Genomic DNA, 18,909 nt, shown 5'->3' with positions numbered 1-18,909 from the left:
GGACGAGATGGTTGGACAGTGTTCTCGAAACTACTAACATGAGTTTGACCAAACTGCGGGAGGAAGTGGAAGACAGGAGTGCCTGGCGTGCTCTGGTCCATGGGGTCATGAAGAGTCGGACACGACTAAATAACTAAACAACAGCAATCAGGAAAAGGGCTGGCCACAATCCTCCTTACAGTTTCTTATAAAGGGACCACTGCATAGAAAAGGTGACACCCACCCCAACCTGGAGTTCATTCTGCACACACCATTCTGTTGCATGTGTATATCAGGCATAAGAGTTGGGAGAGAGGTACAACCTGGCTTCTTCCTCTTACCCGAAGGTGTTTGCCATTTCCTTAGGACCACTGGAAGAGGGGAAGATAACAGAGCTGGTCGCAATAAGCATGGGAAGACTGTTCAATACAGATTAAAAGTGCTGTTGACCAGGATCACCTTGCTTCAGATAAGCAGCTACTACATGGCAGCTCTTCCTGATGGCAGGAAAAAATATTGGAGGGAGGACTGTTAAGGGCTCAGAGGTACATTCCAGAGGAATCTTACCTTAGATTCAGGGGCAGCTGGGGACCATTGGAACTGGTAGGGCAGCAAGCAGGGAGGTCAACAACTAGTGAAGCCAGAATCAATGATAGGCAAAGCTAAATAATTCTGGTTTTGTCCCCGTGCTCCTCTCTTGCTGAGATCTTCAAGGGCAACACTGAGACTGGCAGGCAGTGGCAGCCCCTGGTTGTAAGGAAGAGGGCAGGCAGGCTGGGAGCTGCTGGATGAGAGCAGTGAGGTTGGTAGGGCAGTGCCCCATTTGCCCTTATGAACCAGTCTCCACTGTCTAAAAGGGGGTGAAAATGATGTGAGGAGCTACTTACCTTGTGGCTGGGTGTGTTTCTCTGGTGCCACGTATGGCTCTTTAAGCTTACTATCATCCTCGACTCATCATCATGCTCAGTACAGTGTGGGACTCTCAATCTCAGGGTTGTAGGTTTGAGCCCCAGGTTGGGCAAAGGAGATTCTTGCATTCTAGGGAGTTGGATTAGATGACCCTCGTGGTCCCTTCCAACTCTATGATTCTCTGACTCCAAAAATGACTAAAGAAACCTACCCAGAAACTTGGAAACGTAACTAAAAACGACTGGGAAGCCAAAATGACAATTCTTCCCCATTGGGGATAGACTGAATGTTAAAAGAACGAGCGTTGACTTGGACATAAACACTGTGGAGCGAGAAAAAAAGGAGGGTACCAATACTTAGCTCACCACTCACCAAACAGCCATCTTATGTACCCATGACTAGATCGCAGCCACGTATTCCAAAGTATGAAGGTGGTTTGTCCGCAAAACAGCAACAGGAGTCTTCGGAAAGAGGATTGGAGGCCAATGAGAACTATGGTTCCTTTCTTACGACCCAGTGGCCAGCAGAAATTCGACATCTTTATTTCACCCAATCCTTCTTTGCTTCAGTATGAATTTTGGAAAGTTGCTTGTTTGCGATGTATTTGGTCCCCTCTTAATATACCATAACTAAATTCTGCACAATGGTTGCAATGATCAGGAAGTAGTCTATGTTTGACTACAACTGGACACCATTTTGAATTAATATGGTGGACTGAACCTTTCTCAAGCAACGCTGGGGGGGGGAGTGTTGCACCTGATGAAGCGAGTTTGTGTGTGTGATTCTTACAAAAGTAACATTCACAGCTAGTGATGTGAGGTGAGAATGTTCTTGAAAATGAGAATATTCTTGAGAATACTCTTTGCTAGAAAATTATCTGGAGAATATTCTCCACAAACTAAATTCTAATGTAAGAACCAGTTTTACAACCTACATTAAAAAAAATCTAGTAAATAATAAGTCAAGCTGTGATATTGCCAGTGTAAGTAATGAATGGTTGTTTTTTTTGATCCAGTTACATTACAGCGGTACCTCGAGTTACAAACACCTCAGGTTACAAACACTTCAGGTTACAAACTCAACTAACCTGGAAGAGTTACCTTGAGTTGAGAACTTTGCCCCAGGATGAGAATGGCAATTGTGTGCTGGCAGCACAGCAGCAGCATGAGGCCCCATTAGCGAAAGCACACCTCTCATTAAGAACAGTTTCAGGTTAAGAACGGACCTCCGGAACAAACTAAGTTCATAACTAGAGGTACCACTGTACTGGGCATTGTGTCATTCACCATTGGCAGTTCTGAAATGTGAGCTACAGAAAACATTATTTAGTTTTAAAAATGCTATTCATTTAATTTGATGAACATTTGAATTCATATGTATTTCAACTATATGTAATAGCCTTTTTCTATTTTGGTGTGACCTTATTCTTAGCAATTCTATACCCTTGGCCATGCAGTGTTTTTACAGAAAGTAGCTTTAATGCTTTATACACTTAAAGTACCTAGGCCTATACAATTATGCATAACAGCATGTGAGATGGCCTTGATTTAAACAGCTGACGTTTATTTTTATTTAGTGCCAGTAACTGGTTTTTGCAGTGCCATTCAATGATACAATATTCTCATTAATTGAGAATATTCTTGAGAATATTCTCCAAAAGATTATTCTCGAGAATTTAACATCACTATTCACAGCCAAACTCTTCCCAGGCATTGTGGCATATTCTGTGTTTGGGGCAAGAATCACTATTGATTTCAGACAAAGCAAAAGCCTCAAAGAAAGGGGGGAGTTCCCATCCCACAGCTCACTCATGCTAGCTTGGAGACAGCAAGCGTCACCTGGATTTAAGGCTTGAAGCGACGTGAGATACTCATACAGTACCTGGAACACACATTGACAAATATGTCCAAGAGGTCCCTAACTGTACCAATACAGTAGGATATTAGATGACAAGCTGGAAGCCAATCATCATCTAAGCATTATGACAAGTGGCAAAATTAAGTTTGGCAGAGCACTATTTGCCAGCATGTCCCCACAAAATGTAGGTTAACAATCTGAAGTTCTACCACCACCCCACCCCTATATTAGATTAGTTTTCCTGCTCTTCCAAGATGCTGATGGAAATTAGCTTGCTGTATCCTTTTGTATGAAGCCATAAATCTTCCTGGTATAGACTGATCAGCAGTAAGTAAGGTCAACTTAACCCAAGTCTCCCCAGTTCTACTCCCAACACCCTTAACCACAAAGCCACATCGTTATTTCCCAAATGTTTCTAAATTCCTAGGTTTGGTGGGCCACAATTCATTTTCACAAAAGCCCCAACCTCCCTTTACTCCATTTGAAATACTTAACATGAATGCGTATATGAAAGTTGGATGGTTTTCTTCTTCTCGGTTTTACTTGTATTGTTGGCCGTGTTTTACTTTCTTCTTTTTTTTCTTTTTTTTGCAGATTTTAAATTTCTGGGTATTCTGCCCCAAACTCCATAGTTGAATGAGGCTGAGGCAGTTTATAAAAAAATGTATGTACACATACACCCAGTTAGAGGAGGGACCTTCTAAGGAAGCTGTACAAGTTCCATTCTCCCAAAAGGTAGGTAGAATATGTGTACAATACATGATGCCCTGAATAATCCCCACCTCATCCCATTTTGGCACAGTAAGAAAGTACCTGCCAACTTCACTCCTGCTCTCCCAAATTTGCTGGCCACCTCACCGCAATACAAGTACCCTTCTTCAAAGAGGAAAAGGCAATCCAGGAACAAACTCTGGAAGGAAACGACCAAAAAACTCAGTAATACAGCCTCTCCACTCAAAAAAGGAGTTGGAACTGTGTTTAAATTTTTGCCTTTTCTTTTTTCTTATGTACTTCACACACACACACACACACACACACACACACACACACACACTGCATCCACTGCCCCATTTTATGTGAGTTCAATAATACGCCTCCTTTATTTCAGGACACAAAGCAAGCCGCTTAAAAATTTCCTTTAAAAGAGGACCTCTGTGAAACAATACTTTATTCAATTTTACTTTCTACATCTAGTGACAAAATAGTTTGAATCCCACATAGGATTGCTATTTCTGCTGTAAAGTACTATAAGTGGTAGTTATAAAAATTACTAAATTCAAATGCCTTTTTTTCAGGTTGCAGGGTTTTTTGTTTTTGCATTCAGAAAGAACCTGTGCATTTCCATGCTCTGACAAATGTATTTTTAGCACATGCCTGTTTAAAGGAGCAGCTCAATGTTATTGCATCAAAGATATTTGCAGGTAAAAGCATCGTCAAGAAAATACATTAAGAAACAAGTTCCTTCCCATTAAACCCACCACAGAAAGTGTTTCCGTTACGTACAAATGATTAAATGCCAGCTAGTCAAGCATTTATAAAATGCAGCAATTCCACAAGACTGCAAAGTGTTGAGAAACTCCAGTTTCCCCAGCATACACCAACTCCTCGGTAAATAACCTTTAACAGAAACAAAAGGTACACTCCTCTTAAAAAAAAAAATTATTCTACCTTGCTGGGGAATAATTGCACAGTTATTTTAGTCCCTAGCTCCTTGCCAAACTGTTATATAGCCAGCGGCCACAGAAACATAAAAAGAAGAAATTACCAGGGAAGGTGAGACACAATTAGAACACACTGAAATCCAGAAAAAGCTGCTAAACAAACACACATAGGCATCTGTCTAGAAAAGGAAAGGAACCCAACATGTGAACTCAGCCAGAACCAGCAAGCACCATCCACATGGGGAAATGGGCACAGCAAATCCATGTGCAGATACACACTAGTTTGCTGTGTTGGGATGGCTTTCAGTAACGGGCCGATGCATGAGGAACCATGTTTGATTCCATGGAAAACTTTATGCAGCAGCAGGGGGCTCACCAACTGTTATGCCCCCCCCCCCAATTTCTGTGCAATTTAACAGATAGGGTCACATTGTTTTAAACCAGATACATATCTATATATATGTTTAGAAAAATCAAATATCACTGGGCAAATTCTTTTGCACCTGTCGTTTCCAAATTGCCGACTTACACACCAACAATAGCATGCACGAATCTTCAGGCCCAGATCCTATGAAGCTTGAACAGCAATGCTTATCCGCACACAGGCTTTTCAATATGTTGTCCACAGATTGATTTCCAATATGCTTGCCCCAAACTACACTCAGCAGCTCCCCGCCCACTGGAATAATTCCAGATTAATGATGTGAAAAACTGCAAGTATTTAAATAATACCCATTTAGCACCTTCCTATTATGAGAGCTGTGAAAGAAGGAAATCTCCCCTTCTCTCATGCGCTACAATTGGTTTTAAAACCTGAATTATTGAAAGCATTTGTGTTTTGTGCTTAATGGCTTGATATCTAACTGTGCTGGCTGCGCCAATTACAGGAGTGGTGTTCCACCTCCACCCCATCGTGAAGGTTGGTTGGTTGTTTTTTAATTTTGGCCATTTTAAGTCTTTATTTTGTCCCATTCCCAAAAATAGTATCAAAGTGCATATGCATTGCTGGCACATTCTAGGAAACTTCCCATATATATATATATACTTTTAAAGAAACAAGGAGTCAAAGAATTCCAAGGAATATTGCAATTTTCTCCAATACCAAAGCAAGTAGGGTAAAATGAACAATCCAACAACATGGAAGACAATTGCAAAGCTCTCTATATACACATCTGCATGTACATAAAACCAGAGCAGTGGCTGCAACCCTGAAAATATTTATTAGCAGTCCAGTCCCACACACCAAGGGGGACTGAAGTGGGCTTCAGGGTTGTATCCTACCTGCTGGGAGTGCCAATGCAAAGAACACCTCGCTTGCTGCCGACTGAAATGTAACTTTGGTGTTTATGGGATCACTTTTTGAAGCAACCCAGTGCACGCAGGCACACGTAGAAGTTAAATCAGAACTGATGACCCATGCAACGTTTCCAGGAGAAATCCTGCGATTCACCCAGGAAAAGCTCCTGGGCGTTCTAACAAACCTTACCACATGTACAAATTCACAGAAACGCTTTGAACATAATCCCATGAGCAACAAAGGCTAGTGTCAGAAGTGGTTCTTAATGGGCAATGATTAAGGTCAGGAATATAATTAGTTCATTGTAGGAAGCAAATTGCAATTCTAGGGTTGGCACCAAGAAAGAGGTTTCTCGCAGCTTTGTTCTTCACATGGCTTTCACTTTGATTTGCTTCATTTTCATTTGCTTCTTCTCAAGTTTCTTCTGCTCACGCCGCAAAGCAGCCTCCTGTTGGAAAGGTGACAAACTGTGTGAGTCCATGTGTGTTTTGCTTGTAAAAACAAAAGCACGAAATCAAAGTCATCAAGGAAATAAAGTTGGGAGTATAGGCTAACGGTTTTTCCAGGTAATCAACTTTGTTGTGCCACAAATGCAACTGCACGTGACTCGGTTGTTGTGGGTGATCCAACCATCTCTCCCACATCTTGCTGTGGGGTGGGGAAATAGACTGTTGCCTAGTGAATTTCTGCAGGAGAGCAGAATGATATGACTTTCTAAGGAGGTGGAACTTCCCATCGAATATTCAGGCTGGCTGGAAGCCAAAACACTGCAGTAATCAATCAGTAAGAAAATGTGGCCAGGTAATCCACTCTACAGGTGGACATGCAAGAGTCCCAAGTAGCCCAATCCACCACAAAACCCGAACAGAGAATCGACTGTTTTGACATTGGCAGGAACCCAATGCTCTCCTGTCTACAAGAACAGAAATGTACCTGGTAAGATTTTCCTTCCCTCTCTTCACAGGCAAGAGGACATCCAACAGAGGAAATTGCTACCTCCTAAGCCAATCCTGGTAGTTACCAATTTCTACTGCTGGAGGTCTCTGCAGAATAATTCACCCAAAAGGTCGCCTTGACCAAGGCAAAGATTTCTATCTTTATAATGTCTTGTGACTGTGCAAAACTCTACTAAGGGGGTTCTCTCTCAAAGGACTACTAAGGCTGCTGCACCCCTAAATAAAATTGACTAAAATTACCATTTGGCATTTGCCAGAGCAAAGGACTCAAACCATCTAGGTAAGACTTGCCAAGAAAGGACAAAAAGGAACAGTATAAAGTATATTTAAATAAAACTGAGAGAAGATGTAATACAGTGGTACCTCAGGTTAAGTACTTAATTCGTTCCAGAGGTCCGTTCTTAACCTGAAACTGTTCTTAACCTGAAGCACCACTTTAGCTAATAGGGCCTCCCGCTGCCGCCACGCCGCCAGAGCACGATTTCTGTTCTCATCCTGAAGCAAAGTTCTTAACCCGAGGTACTATTTCTGGGTTAGCGGAGCCTGTAACCTGAAGCATATGTAACCTGAAGCGTATGTAACCCAAGGTACCACCATAATTAGAATATGCAGCGGTAAAGGGTTAATAAAATGAACCATGGAAGGGGGGGGGGAGGAAGTCGATGATGAATGTATGGTTTGTATTTTGGTAAAATGTCAATGTGGAAATTTTGTAAAAATGAAAATGAGAATTCTTCTCTTTCTTTTTTAGGAGCAAACAAGTCTCTGCTAACATATTGTTGGATACTGATGTTTCCTCCATGGGGTTGGAAAGTCACAGGGGGGAAAGGCACTAGTACTTGTTGAGCTACTTGGAAGGCCAAACCTGTATTGGGCGATCGTACAACCACATTGTTCTGAAAAATACAAGGTTCCGTCTGGAGAGATCTTAAGGATACAGCGCCTAGAACCTTAAAGCAAGTAGCACTAAGGGGCTAGAATGAGGAAGCATAGGTGAAATGCTAAGACCCCACATAGGAACCTAATGGGCCAACAGAGGAGAAAACAGCAGAACAATTTTGAAAAAAATCTAGATCAGAGGGTCAGTGATATCACGTGACCATCTAAACCCCCAAGAGTGCCTGAAAAAGCGGACATCTTTCATTCTGGGATATTGGGACAGACACCAAAGCTCAGCTCAGTCTGGAGGAAAAGCAGGATGCCTACAAACTTAATGTAAAAGGCAGGATGTACACAGATGGCTATAGCAGGAGCTATGGAAGCTTTCCAAACAGCTTCATGGGGAGCACAACTTATTACTTTGAGAATGACTCACTTAAAAAGCTTATCTCTACAGATTGCTTTCCATGGATTCATCTCCATTGTATATCCACCGTACCTGCTATTTCTGCGTGCAAACAGAAGCAGAAAGTGATGCATTCTTCCCATTACCAGGTATAAACTAGACAAGCAGAAGTGGGGGGGACGATGACACATGGGTCACCACTGAATTTTACAAGTAAGTGAGCACTCCAAACTTATAATGCTCATTTTAAACACACCAGAGATCTCAGAAAGGGTGTGCTCCAGCAAGCCCAGCATCTGTGGCAAGAGCTTGATTTTCCACTATGCTCAAGTACAGGGTTTCCCAAACTTGGATCACCAGTTGGTTTTTTTGGACTACAATTCCCATCATCCCTGACTACTGGTCTTGCTAGCTAGGGATGATGGGATTTGTAGTCCAACAACAGCTGGAGACCCAAGTTTGGGAAACCCTGCCCTAGTACAATGAGGCTTGCATCTAAAGCTCATTTTACCTCCAAGCGGCGCTGCTTCTCTGGATCTTCCTCGTTCATGATTCTCTCTTTCTCGGCCCGTTTCTTCTCCTCCCGGCGGGACTGAGCGGCCTCTTGTCTTTGCACATGAGTCAGTTTCAGAAAGTTCTCTTCTACACGTGCCCTATTCTTATCCGCTTTTTGTTTGCCCTTTGCCCCGAAGCAAGGGAGAGACACAAACAAGTCACAGTATGAGCAAACCTTTAGTGCATCAGGCAGTGTTGCAATGAGCTCAGCACGGGAGATAAAAATCTCTCGATACTCATATCTGACAAAGCTTAGTCCCGAACTGGTCAAAACTGGCTGGATTACAATATTACAACACACTACTCTGACACGTTTACGCGAGCTGCCCTTGATGACTCTCTGAGAGTGTCGGCAGGTACAGTGCACAGTTGCTCTCCCCTTTCTAAAAAGAGTACCGTACAAAAATTATCCAGCACTGAAACTGGTTTTCTGTGTTCTTCCAAGCACATGTCAATGTGCTGGTTTAACATTTACAGCTTTGCGTTACCTGAACCCTGAACATCTAAAGCTAGCCCGCAGGCCAAATCAGATCCAACAGGGCCTAATTTGGCTGTGAGGTTGTTTTCCACAACCAACACTCACCTCCCCCACACCTGCTATTATGTATAAAAGGTAAAGGGACCCCTGACCATTAGGTCCAGTCGTGACCAACTCTGGGGTTGCGGCGCTCATCTCGCTTTATTGGCCGAGGGAGCCGGCGTACAGCTTCCGGGTCATGTGGCCAGCATGACTAAGCCGCTTCTGGCGAACCAGAGCAGCACACGGAAACGCCGTTTACCTTCCTGCTGGAGTGGTACCTATTTATCTACTTGCACTTTGACGTGCTTTCGAACTGCTAGGTTGGCAGGAGCAGGGACTGAGCAACGGGAGCTCACCCCGTCGCGGGGATTTGAACCGCCGACCTTTTGATCGGCAAGTCCTAGGCTCTGTGATTTAACCCATAGCGTCACCCGCGTCCCTTGCTAGTACGTATATTTGGCTGCAAAAAAATAAATCAATCAGTAACGTTTTAGCTGATCAGCACAAACTATCAGCTGATTGGTGCTGATAATAAGCCCTGCTGAAATTGGTAAGACTATCGAGCTCCCAACTGGGAACTCTGTAGTACAGCTGATCCCTGACCAAAGCAGCGCCTGCTATGAGCACCAAACAGCTGATTACCACTTACAACAAGCCATGCAGAGAAACACCATCTTTGCCTTCCTGGTTTGACCAGCAGCTGCTGCTGCAAATCCCACTTCCTTTGCCTGAAAGGCTTGGAATATAACTGTGTGGGCCAAGGAAAATGCTTGCCATAGTCGTGGCGGTTGCACCCACTGGTCAAAGTGGGCCACAATGTTTCGAGGAGGTCAGGATCCAGTCCACTGACTGAATCCATTCCCCACTCCCCAATCTAAATGACCGCTATATCCCTTCTCAGCTGTATCATGTCCCATTGCGACTAATGCTAGTCAGCCGAGAGAACTCTCTCAGGTATGTATTTGTGAGAAAGAGCGACAGTTATGGAATTATCAATTAGCACATGACTTACCTCTCTGTTCAGACGAAATTTTTTTGCTTTGTCAATGGAATAAATAACCATGTTCATCAGAGGCAGCAGAGCTTCCATATCTTTTGGGGAGGTGTTGCCTGATCCAGGCACTAGAAAAAGCAAAAGTAAACTTTCCTAAGCTTAAAGGCATTGAAGAAAAGGAAAAGCATTCAGAAACAACAGTTGGAACAGAAGTGTTTCTGCATTACTCCACTTTTGGGACAGAAGTTTTAATGATCGCTTCATTGATTAGCTGATTAAATTAGTTTCTTACGCAACAGTTTATCAAATTTGTATACGAGGGAAAAGGTACTTCTAAAGCAAAAAGCATATGGTTTTTAAATCAGGGGTGGCTAATCTGTGACCCTCTAAGCTGTCATGTCTTCCCTGACCTTTGGGCTGATGGGAGTGTAATCCAACAACGCAGAGATTACAATCCCTGCTTTGAACACTGTCTCTTAAACAGAATTACTGCATCATTCCAAATTCAGGTAGATAGCCATGTTGGTCTGACGCAGGCATACTAAAAAAATTTAAAAATTGCCCATTGTGTTCCATTGTGCAAGAAAATCTGAAGTAGTATCTGAAGAAGTGTGCATGCACATGAAAGCTTTATACCCAGAACAAACTTAGTTGGTCTCTAAGGTGCTACTGGACAATTTTTTAGTTTGACTGCATCATTCCAACTCACCCAAACTTTTAGAATTGTTGATTGTCATAACCTTTGCACACAGCTGATTTTCCTGCACAATTCATTGACAGAGGACAACTATAGACTTTCCAGTATTTAGAAATGCTCCTGCCAAAAGATTTTCTAGGACTCCCATTATCTTTCCTACTTCACCTGCATTGGTATGCAAGAACTGGTATGCAACTGTGATTCTGGGACACTGCCCTATTGTGACCTCCTTCTTATAACAAGGGGGGGAGGAGGGGGAAACTACTACTGAAAATAAATCAACTCTTACCCACAATACATTACAAGTTATATTTTTACTGTGAAATGTGCTCCCAATTGTAACGTTTTGCATCCTCAAGAAAAGTAGTTTGAAAACAGGCATGGCTGCTTACCATTAAAAGTAAACAATAGTGTCTTTTTAGTTTCAGGCAGTTTCAAAGGCTGACCTTCCCTAGTAGAGAACAACAACAAAAAAACATTTGTGGAAGGATATTACAGAATGTAACAAACAAAGGAAACGTGGCAGTAACTAAAATCACCATAAGCGAACACATGATGGGCTCCTGTTTTGGGTGTGTTTACATGCATTCTTCATTATGGGCCAAGTCTGGAAGATTTTAAGCTATCGCAGCAATTTCCTGCAAAGAATTTTTTGAGTGCTCTGGGAGTCATTTTGTGGTGGAAAAAAAGCAACGAATAAATTAAACAACCACCACTTTCTTGCAGGGCGTTTGTGAATACATTTCCCACAATAAACCCCGCTGGAAACACTGGTGAGAAAAAAATCTGATTAGACAATAGTCTCCCTTGCCTCCGGGACACGGGTGGCACTGTGGGTTAAACCACAGAGCCGAGGGCTTGCCGATCAAAAGGTCGGCGGTTCGAATCCCCATGATGGGGTGAGCTCCTGTTGCTCGGTCCCTGCTCCTGCCAAAGTAGCAGTTCAAAAGCACATCAAAGTGCAAGTAGATAAATAGGTACTGCTCCAGCGAAAAGGTAAACGGCGTTTCCATGCGCTGCTCTGGTTCACCAGAAGCGGCTTTGTCATGCTGGCCACATGACCCGGAAGTTGTACGCCGGCTCCCTCGGCTAGTAAAGCGAGATGAGCACCGCAACCCCAGAGTTGGCCACGACTGGACCTAATGGTCAGGGGTCCCTTTACCTTTACCTCCCTTGCTTCCACTGCTAAGTGTTAAGACACTCAAGAAAAAGCATCCTACAAGGAGAAGCCCAATTGCATCCAGGTGTCCTTTACTAGCAGTGGAGAATCTGTCTTGGGAATCTGCTCCTTCCACAGAGGAGGCCGACCTATGACAGATCCTTACCCTCTAACTTGCTGCAAACAGACCACTTAGCAGACTGCTGTGAGAAGCATGATGGTCTAATGCGCAGTAACTGGAACACAACCTATAATTCCTTCTGCGTATCCTTCTTCAAGCAGCTGTGGATTAGCCAACAGCTGGATCAGGTATCCCCAAACTCGGCCCTCCAGATCTTTTGGGACTACAACTCCCAGCATCCCTAGCTAATAGGACCAGTGGTCAGGGATGATGGGAGTTGTAGTCCCAAAACACCTGGCGAGCAGAGTTTGGGGATGCCTGAGCTGGATCATATAGCTGCTCTAAAGAAACAGTGCTTTCTTACTGACTGCCCATTTTTTAAGCACTCCCACTTCGCATACTGTAGAACTGACCTCTGGTGCTGAAGAAAAGCCAAAGCCTACTGTAAACTAAATAAATTATGTGACCAGGCCAGTTTGGAATCCCCAACTCATGGTCATCATGACCAGAGGAACAGCACTATATAGGCACCCTTCTCTGCTCTCTGGATAATAAAGGAGATTGCCTACGGTGGTTGTTTTTTGCCTACGGTGGTGGTTGTTTTACAAAGTTCAGTGCAACATTAATTTGAAGGCATGCTATTTATTGTGTCATACTTACTCTTGCATAAGTTTTGGACCGGAAAACTGGTCCGAAAAATGGACGGACTCAATCTTGTCAGCATAATGTGTGAGGTAATGGATCATCTAGAAGAAGAAGAAAAAAGAAGATCTGGAATGCAGTCGTAGCTTGGAAGTCAAAGAGCTTAGTTCCCGAACATTTTGGCTCCCGAATGCCGCAGACCCGGAAGTGACTGTTCTGGTTTGTGAACTGTTTTTGAAAGCTGAATGTGCGACGGCGCTTCCGCGGCTTCCGATTGGCTGAAAGAGCTTCCTGCAGCCAATCTTGCAGCCAATCAGAAGCTGTGCTCTGGCTTTCGAACGTTTTGGAAGTCGAACAGACTTCTGGAATGGATTCCGTTCGACTTCCAAGGTACAACTGTACTGTAACGTAGGAAGCTGCCTTAGGCCATTGGTTCATCTGGCCCTGTATTGTCTGCAGTGACTGTCGGTGGTCCTCCAGGGTTCAGGTAGCGGGCTCTCTCTCTCTGCCCTACCTGGAGACGCCGGGGATTAAACCTGGGCCCTTCTGAAGATAAAACAGATGCTTTTACTACTGAGCTATGGCCCTCCCCTGCTTTGTCCTAAACGAAATGTTCCTAGAAAGCACACAGAGGAGTTCTTCATTGCTTATGAAATAGTATACACTACCTGAATAAACTACATTCCCCCCCGTTGCATCCATTATGATGCAATCAGCACCACAAGATGAGCCATGCTGGGTCCGATCAATGGTCCAGGATTTTATTACCAAAAACGGCCTGTCAGATGTCTCTGGGCTGACAGTGAATAGAAAGCCAGGAAAACATTTTAGGGTACTGATAAAAATCTCAAAAGATCCTAGCAAAGTATCTGGGTACAAAATCAACTTGAGTAAATCAGAATGGTTTGGTTTTATCCTACTGAAAAGGAATGAAGATGAAATGGTAAATAAATATAACGCGCCCTGAAGATCTCTTCGGATCTGCCTAATCAAAACGGAGACCAGCTGACTGAATTCAAACACAGTCAGCTGCTGCAAGAAACAGACAACATCTAAAAGAAAGTGGGAAAAGAAAAAAAATATCTGGGCTGAGTAGATTTCCAATGATTAAAATGAAAATGTATTGCCCCAAATCCTATTTTTCTTCATGAATATGCCACTAAAGAGAAATAACACATGACTCACAAGACGACAGAAGGTACGGCTAAATTTTCTTTGGTCAAAAAAGAAGCCCAGAGTGCCCAGAGTCAATGTAATACCATATCAGCTAACATCACAAGGAGGGCTTTCTTTCCCCGTATAAACCGCTATTACCATGTGGCTATGCTGCTGTATTAGGAAGAAGAGTTGCAGAATCCAGGAACAATAATAAAACAATGAGACGTATTAGTTGTTGCTATGGCATTGTAACCCCAGAGAGCTATCAATCAGGAAAAACCCTGAGCCCTGCATGAAAATATCTTCACTATATAAAGGGGGGAAATAATAAAGGAGAAGACATCTGTTGGCAGCCCTTAAGTTGTGGAATGCCCACCCCACAGCTTTTGGCAAATACTGAAAATGTTTTCATTTTGCACCCAATTCCTGTGACTGTCATTTGTTCTAACCTTTTTTTAAATACTGGGTTTCAAATTGTTGCAATCTGCCCTGTGACCTGCTGGTGAAAGACGGGAAGTAAATGTAAAAATCTTTATCATCATCATCATCCTGGTCTTGCATGAACTAATGGTTGTATGTTACAACAAAGAATTGGAAAATAAGGAACAATTAGGGAATATGCAAATACGGGAGAAGTGTGGTCAAACTTGGAAAAAAATAGTGGGAGATGGTACAATAATCTAAGACTCTTTCCCATGACACCGGAGCAACCATCAAATTATCAACAACAGCAAGGTATATTTCTTACTGCAATTTGGGAGCCCTGAGTGCTCACTGGAAGGACAGATCGTGAAGCTGAGGCTCCAATACTTTGGCCACCTCATGAGAAGAGAAGACTCCCTGGAAAAGACCCTGATGTTGGGAAAGATGGAGGGCACAAGGAGAAGGGGACGACAGAGGACGAGATGGTTGGATAGTGTTCTCGAAGCTACCAGCATGAGTTTGACCAAACTGCGGGAGGCAGTGCAAGACAGGAGTGCCTGGCGTGCTCTGGTCCATGGGGTCACAAAGAGTCGGACACGACTAAACGACTAAACAACAACAACAACCCCACAAAGCTGAATGTTCCATTTTTCATAGCTGTCCAAGACAGAAGGATTCTTGGGGGGGGGGGGTGAGTAAGGTGATTCCAAGGTGCAGTTTTGTAGATGGCGACCTCAGAAGACAAAGTTCAAGCATTTGAGTGCCCTGTTATAGCTCTCATGAGAGTTCACACCAACCACAGCCTGAAAGATTTTATCTTTTTTAAAAAAACACACCAAAAAAACCCAAACCACATTACCTTGGTATCCATCATTCCTTCTGTGACCTCACCCATCTCAGACAGGATAGCCAATGACTCTGGCAGCCCATACTTCACTGCGGTCTTGGGTTTGTCACTGCAGAACTCACTCTGCCAAGAAGAAATTGCCACGTTATGACAAGCATGGTCTGGACTGCGTCTACCTCCCCTTAAGTAAACAGGTGTTCGCACAATTTACTTAAACCTTAGGAACTGGTTTAAGTTCCCAAGAGCTAGAACTGAAGCCCTGGTCAATTCATAGACTGCCGCGTGCCTCTGAAGACTCAAGAGACCCAAAAGAAAAAGCATGCGTATGCATACACAACAATTTGTTTTTTATTACATTTGTGGGGTGTGTTTTTTAATGGCCTCCGTGAAGCCTCAGGGTACGTTAGGGCATTTTAATGGCATGTCTAGGTAAACTATAAAGACAAAAATGCTCCAAATCAACAAACTTTATCTCTTTTTTATAACTGGCATAGAGGCTGAATCTTGAAATTCTATAGGCACTAAAGGAAGTTTTTGAATTAGTTCTTATGAATGATAGACTAAGGTGAGCACGTATGCTCATCTCTCAGGTGTATCACCTGCACTTTAATAAACAGTGAGTATAAAAAACTCATTTCCATCATAAAGGAAATTGGGTGTACCACCAATGCTTTTCCTCTATTCTCTCTTCACATGCTGAAATTCCTTCCCTTCCTGGCTTGAGGCAGAAAATAGAACCATGCTGTGGTTTTTTATTTTGGTTTGCTGAGCAACCACAAACCACTGTCTGTTAGTTCAAATGGCACAAAAGAAACTATGGATTGGGACAAACCAGGGAGGGAATTGCAGAGAATGAAGGGACGACAAAACATGAGGCAGAGGGTCCTGCCAGACTTCCTTCACATAGCACTAAACCATTGCTTAGCAGTACATTTGTACCACTCCACTGTACTGAATTATGTTCAGCAAATGCAACGACTGCACCCAAGTCAGGGTTCTTAGCAGCAGACGACATCAGGTGGTTTAAAGAAGCATACCATTAAGGCAATTTGGGGCCAAATGCAGTTTTTATGCATTTTCAAGTACATTATATATATTCTGGTTTCCTCCCAATGTCCCGGAACATACCAGGTCCTGCATTTCCTTCTGAAGCCGCACCAAAGCTTTTCTTGTCCCAACAGCAAACACGTAGGTATCCATGTCGTCGTCGTTCATGGTAACTTTTATTTGCTGAGCAACAGAAAGAACGATTGTCACATCCAGGCTTGCACACAAAAAAAGGACATAAATACAAGAAAAAGGAAAGCAGTGGCCAGGACTCCATGCCATTGCCAAAAGCAAAAATAGATTCAGACTTTACAAAGGGCTATCAGCAAAGATCAGGGTCAGGTTGGATAGGAGCCCCAAGGTAATTACAAAGGTCCTCTAAAATATAATTACAAGAGGGCATAACATAAACGACTACTTCTCCTTCATAACACAACACCAGGTGAGCAAATAATAGGTCCCTTCTAGCAGCAAGGTGTTAGCACTGCTAGAACAACTTACCGCATACTTTTAAAACCTTAAGCAGTGTCAATGGTTTTGTTCGAACCACATTAAACTGAACTGCAGTCTTTTTAACCCACCCAGTAAGTGAAGCATTGCTTCGCTTAATTCAACTGCAAAGGATATTCCCAGTAAAAGAAATCACAGTCCTATGTTCAAGCCCCTTATGATGGCAAGGAAATGGAAGGAATTGGCAGGACAACCTCTCATTGCATGCCTACACAGCTATTCCCGTTTTGTACAGTAATTCCTAACTTTGGGTTAGGAATGAATGACAGAGAGTATTATTAGCGGCTGGCATTGCTACACGATTTCAGTTGCAGCATGCAGCAAGAGCAACTCTTGGTAGTTCTAGACAAAGAAGCACAGAATTCTGCAGCCAGAATAAATTACAAAATGTGTGTATAATTATTTTTGCGTAACGTAATTCTGATGAACATGGGAGCCAGGCAAGTTCTTATTCAGAGCAATACAACCCCGTGCTTCCTATTCCAACATTCTGCTGAGACTCCCTCGGGCTTCTGAGAATTTCAGCAGACACCACATGTTAAGAAGTCTGCCTTCTCAGGCTCAAGTGCTAGAAACCTGGGGGAGTTGCTTTTATTAACTAACAACATTCTCAGCATGACTGTGGCAGCATGGAATTCACTCATTTCTGTGTGTAACATGCACCTCAAATATAGTTTCATGAACTTAAAAGCTCCCTTAGGCCACAGAACTAAACACTTACCACTTGGTCACAGGATGGCCTCATCATGCGAGCGAGAACGTTCAGCAAGTCTTGTCTCTTGAGAAACTGAAAGACAGCATTTTGACCGTGGTGAAACCCTGCTCCAGACTTGCAGCATAGAATGGCATGTTCTTGCAAGGCCCATTAAAATCAACATATGTGAGATGTACCATAGGAATCCCTGCCTTACAAATGTAAATACTGGTGCGTCCTGCTAGTGCAAGGAAGATCTACTGCAGCTCCCAATAATCATCTGAGCTTGGTATTTATTGCTTCTTTCATATTATTACATTTAAACCCTGCTCTTCTTCCACCACATAATTCAAAATGGCCTGGCTTGGAGAAGTTAGCAATCTCTTCTTCCACCTGGAAACTTAACGTGTGCCAAGGATAACAGCAGGAGGACTCAAAGAAGGAACTTTTGGAAACTCAAGGCAGTAGAAACATAAGATGATTGGACCCCACTGAACTTGAAGCATGGGAAGCCCCAACAAAAATTTATAATTTGGCAAAATATTTGGACTTTATGATATGTATTTGTATAATTTGGAATATTTAATGTGATTTGATTGGATTGTTAAAATGGAAAACTTAATAAAAATTATTATTTAAAAAAAAGGAAACTTAACGTGTGCCATGACCAGACCAAGGCATGATTATCTTCAGCAAAGCTGCTGCATTGTGCAATTTCAAGACCACCTTCTGGGATCATTTGTGTTCTCCACACATTTATTTTTATTTAAATGCATTTGCAGCCCCAGGAGCAGCTAGCCTAGTGGGGTGGAGCATTGCTGTTGCTTACCAGGAGGAGGAAGAGGAAGAGGAGGAAGACAGTGGTGAGATTTGAGCTATGCAGGCATGCTGCAGAACCAACACTGCCCTCTCACTGGTGCACCTGTGCAGCCCCAACCTAGTTACTGTCTTACCGCTCCTAGCAAGCAGCACTACGCTCCTGCTGAGAAGCTGCTCCAGCAGGTCTAGCCCCGTCGTGCGTCTAGTCCGCCCTTCGCCATGTGATCCTAGGGCAAGTTACACACAGCTTAACCTAACAAGTAAACCATGTAATGCATAAACATTTCAAGATTGTTCATTAAACCAAATAAGCAGCAGTCAGCAACACTGCAATGGGAGGAATATTCTGTCCTCATCCTCCATTTCCCCCCATGCAAAATGGTGTGCACTGACCCAAAATGTGTACAATGATGAGATCAGATGCACCTCAGAAAGGAGGGCACCGACCAATCTAAACAAGAGCCAGAATGCAAGCCTGGGCCCTGTCATAGCAGGAGATCAGGCTGGGGAGGCATGTCTGCTGAGGCAGGAAGGCAGATGAACTGCGTTCCTCCTGCAAGCGGCCAAGCAGAATGGAGCCTTGCCTTTCCACATGTCCGGTTTTGTGCCAGGGTGAAAAGTGGGGCTGAGCTCTTGGTTCCCTGGTTTGCTTCAGAACTTTCTCTCTCTTCTGCTCAGCTGTAGTTCCTATCTGGAAACAAGTGTTTTTAATCTTGTTTTTAAGTTGTATTCATTCAACTTGTTTTTATTATTGCTTGTTAGCTGCCCTGAGCCTGGCC

The 18,909-nt window shown here is 43.2% G+C and overlaps 1 protein-coding gene across 1 annotated transcript in view; it reads right to left on the bottom strand.

Annotated features, from left to right (window-relative positions):
* Window positions 1-3,896: 3,896 nt before the first annotated feature.
* CCDC47 (coiled-coil domain containing 47) overlaps window positions 3,897-18,909 on the bottom strand; it is a 28,031-nt gene continuing 13,018 nt past the window's right edge. Inside the window, exons 6-13 of the mRNA XM_080979404.1 lie at window positions 17,339-17,404; window positions 16,189-16,290; window positions 15,073-15,183; window positions 12,651-12,736; window positions 11,103-11,161; window positions 10,032-10,141; window positions 8,456-8,623; window positions 3,897-6,151 (exon numbers count right to left, since the gene is read on the bottom strand). Of these exons, the coding sequence (XP_080835530.1) occupies window positions 6,071-6,151; window positions 8,456-8,623; window positions 10,032-10,141; window positions 11,103-11,161; window positions 12,651-12,736; window positions 15,073-15,183; window positions 16,189-16,290; window positions 17,339-17,404 (783 nt within the window). The 3' untranslated portion in view covers window positions 3,897-6,070. The remainder of the gene's footprint in view (window positions 6,152-8,455; window positions 8,624-10,031; window positions 10,142-11,102; window positions 11,162-12,650; window positions 12,737-15,072; window positions 15,184-16,188; window positions 16,291-17,338; window positions 17,405-18,909) is intronic.

This window comes from Podarcis pityusensis (genome assembly GCF_964106645.2).
Source record: "Podarcis pityusensis genome assembly, chromosome: 13".
NCBI classification, from domain to species: domain Eukaryota; kingdom Metazoa; phylum Chordata; class Lepidosauria; order Squamata; family Lacertidae; genus Podarcis; species Podarcis pityusensis.
The sequence above is the reverse complement of the archived record's forward strand: the minus strand, read 5'-3'. Positions and strand labels throughout refer to the sequence as shown.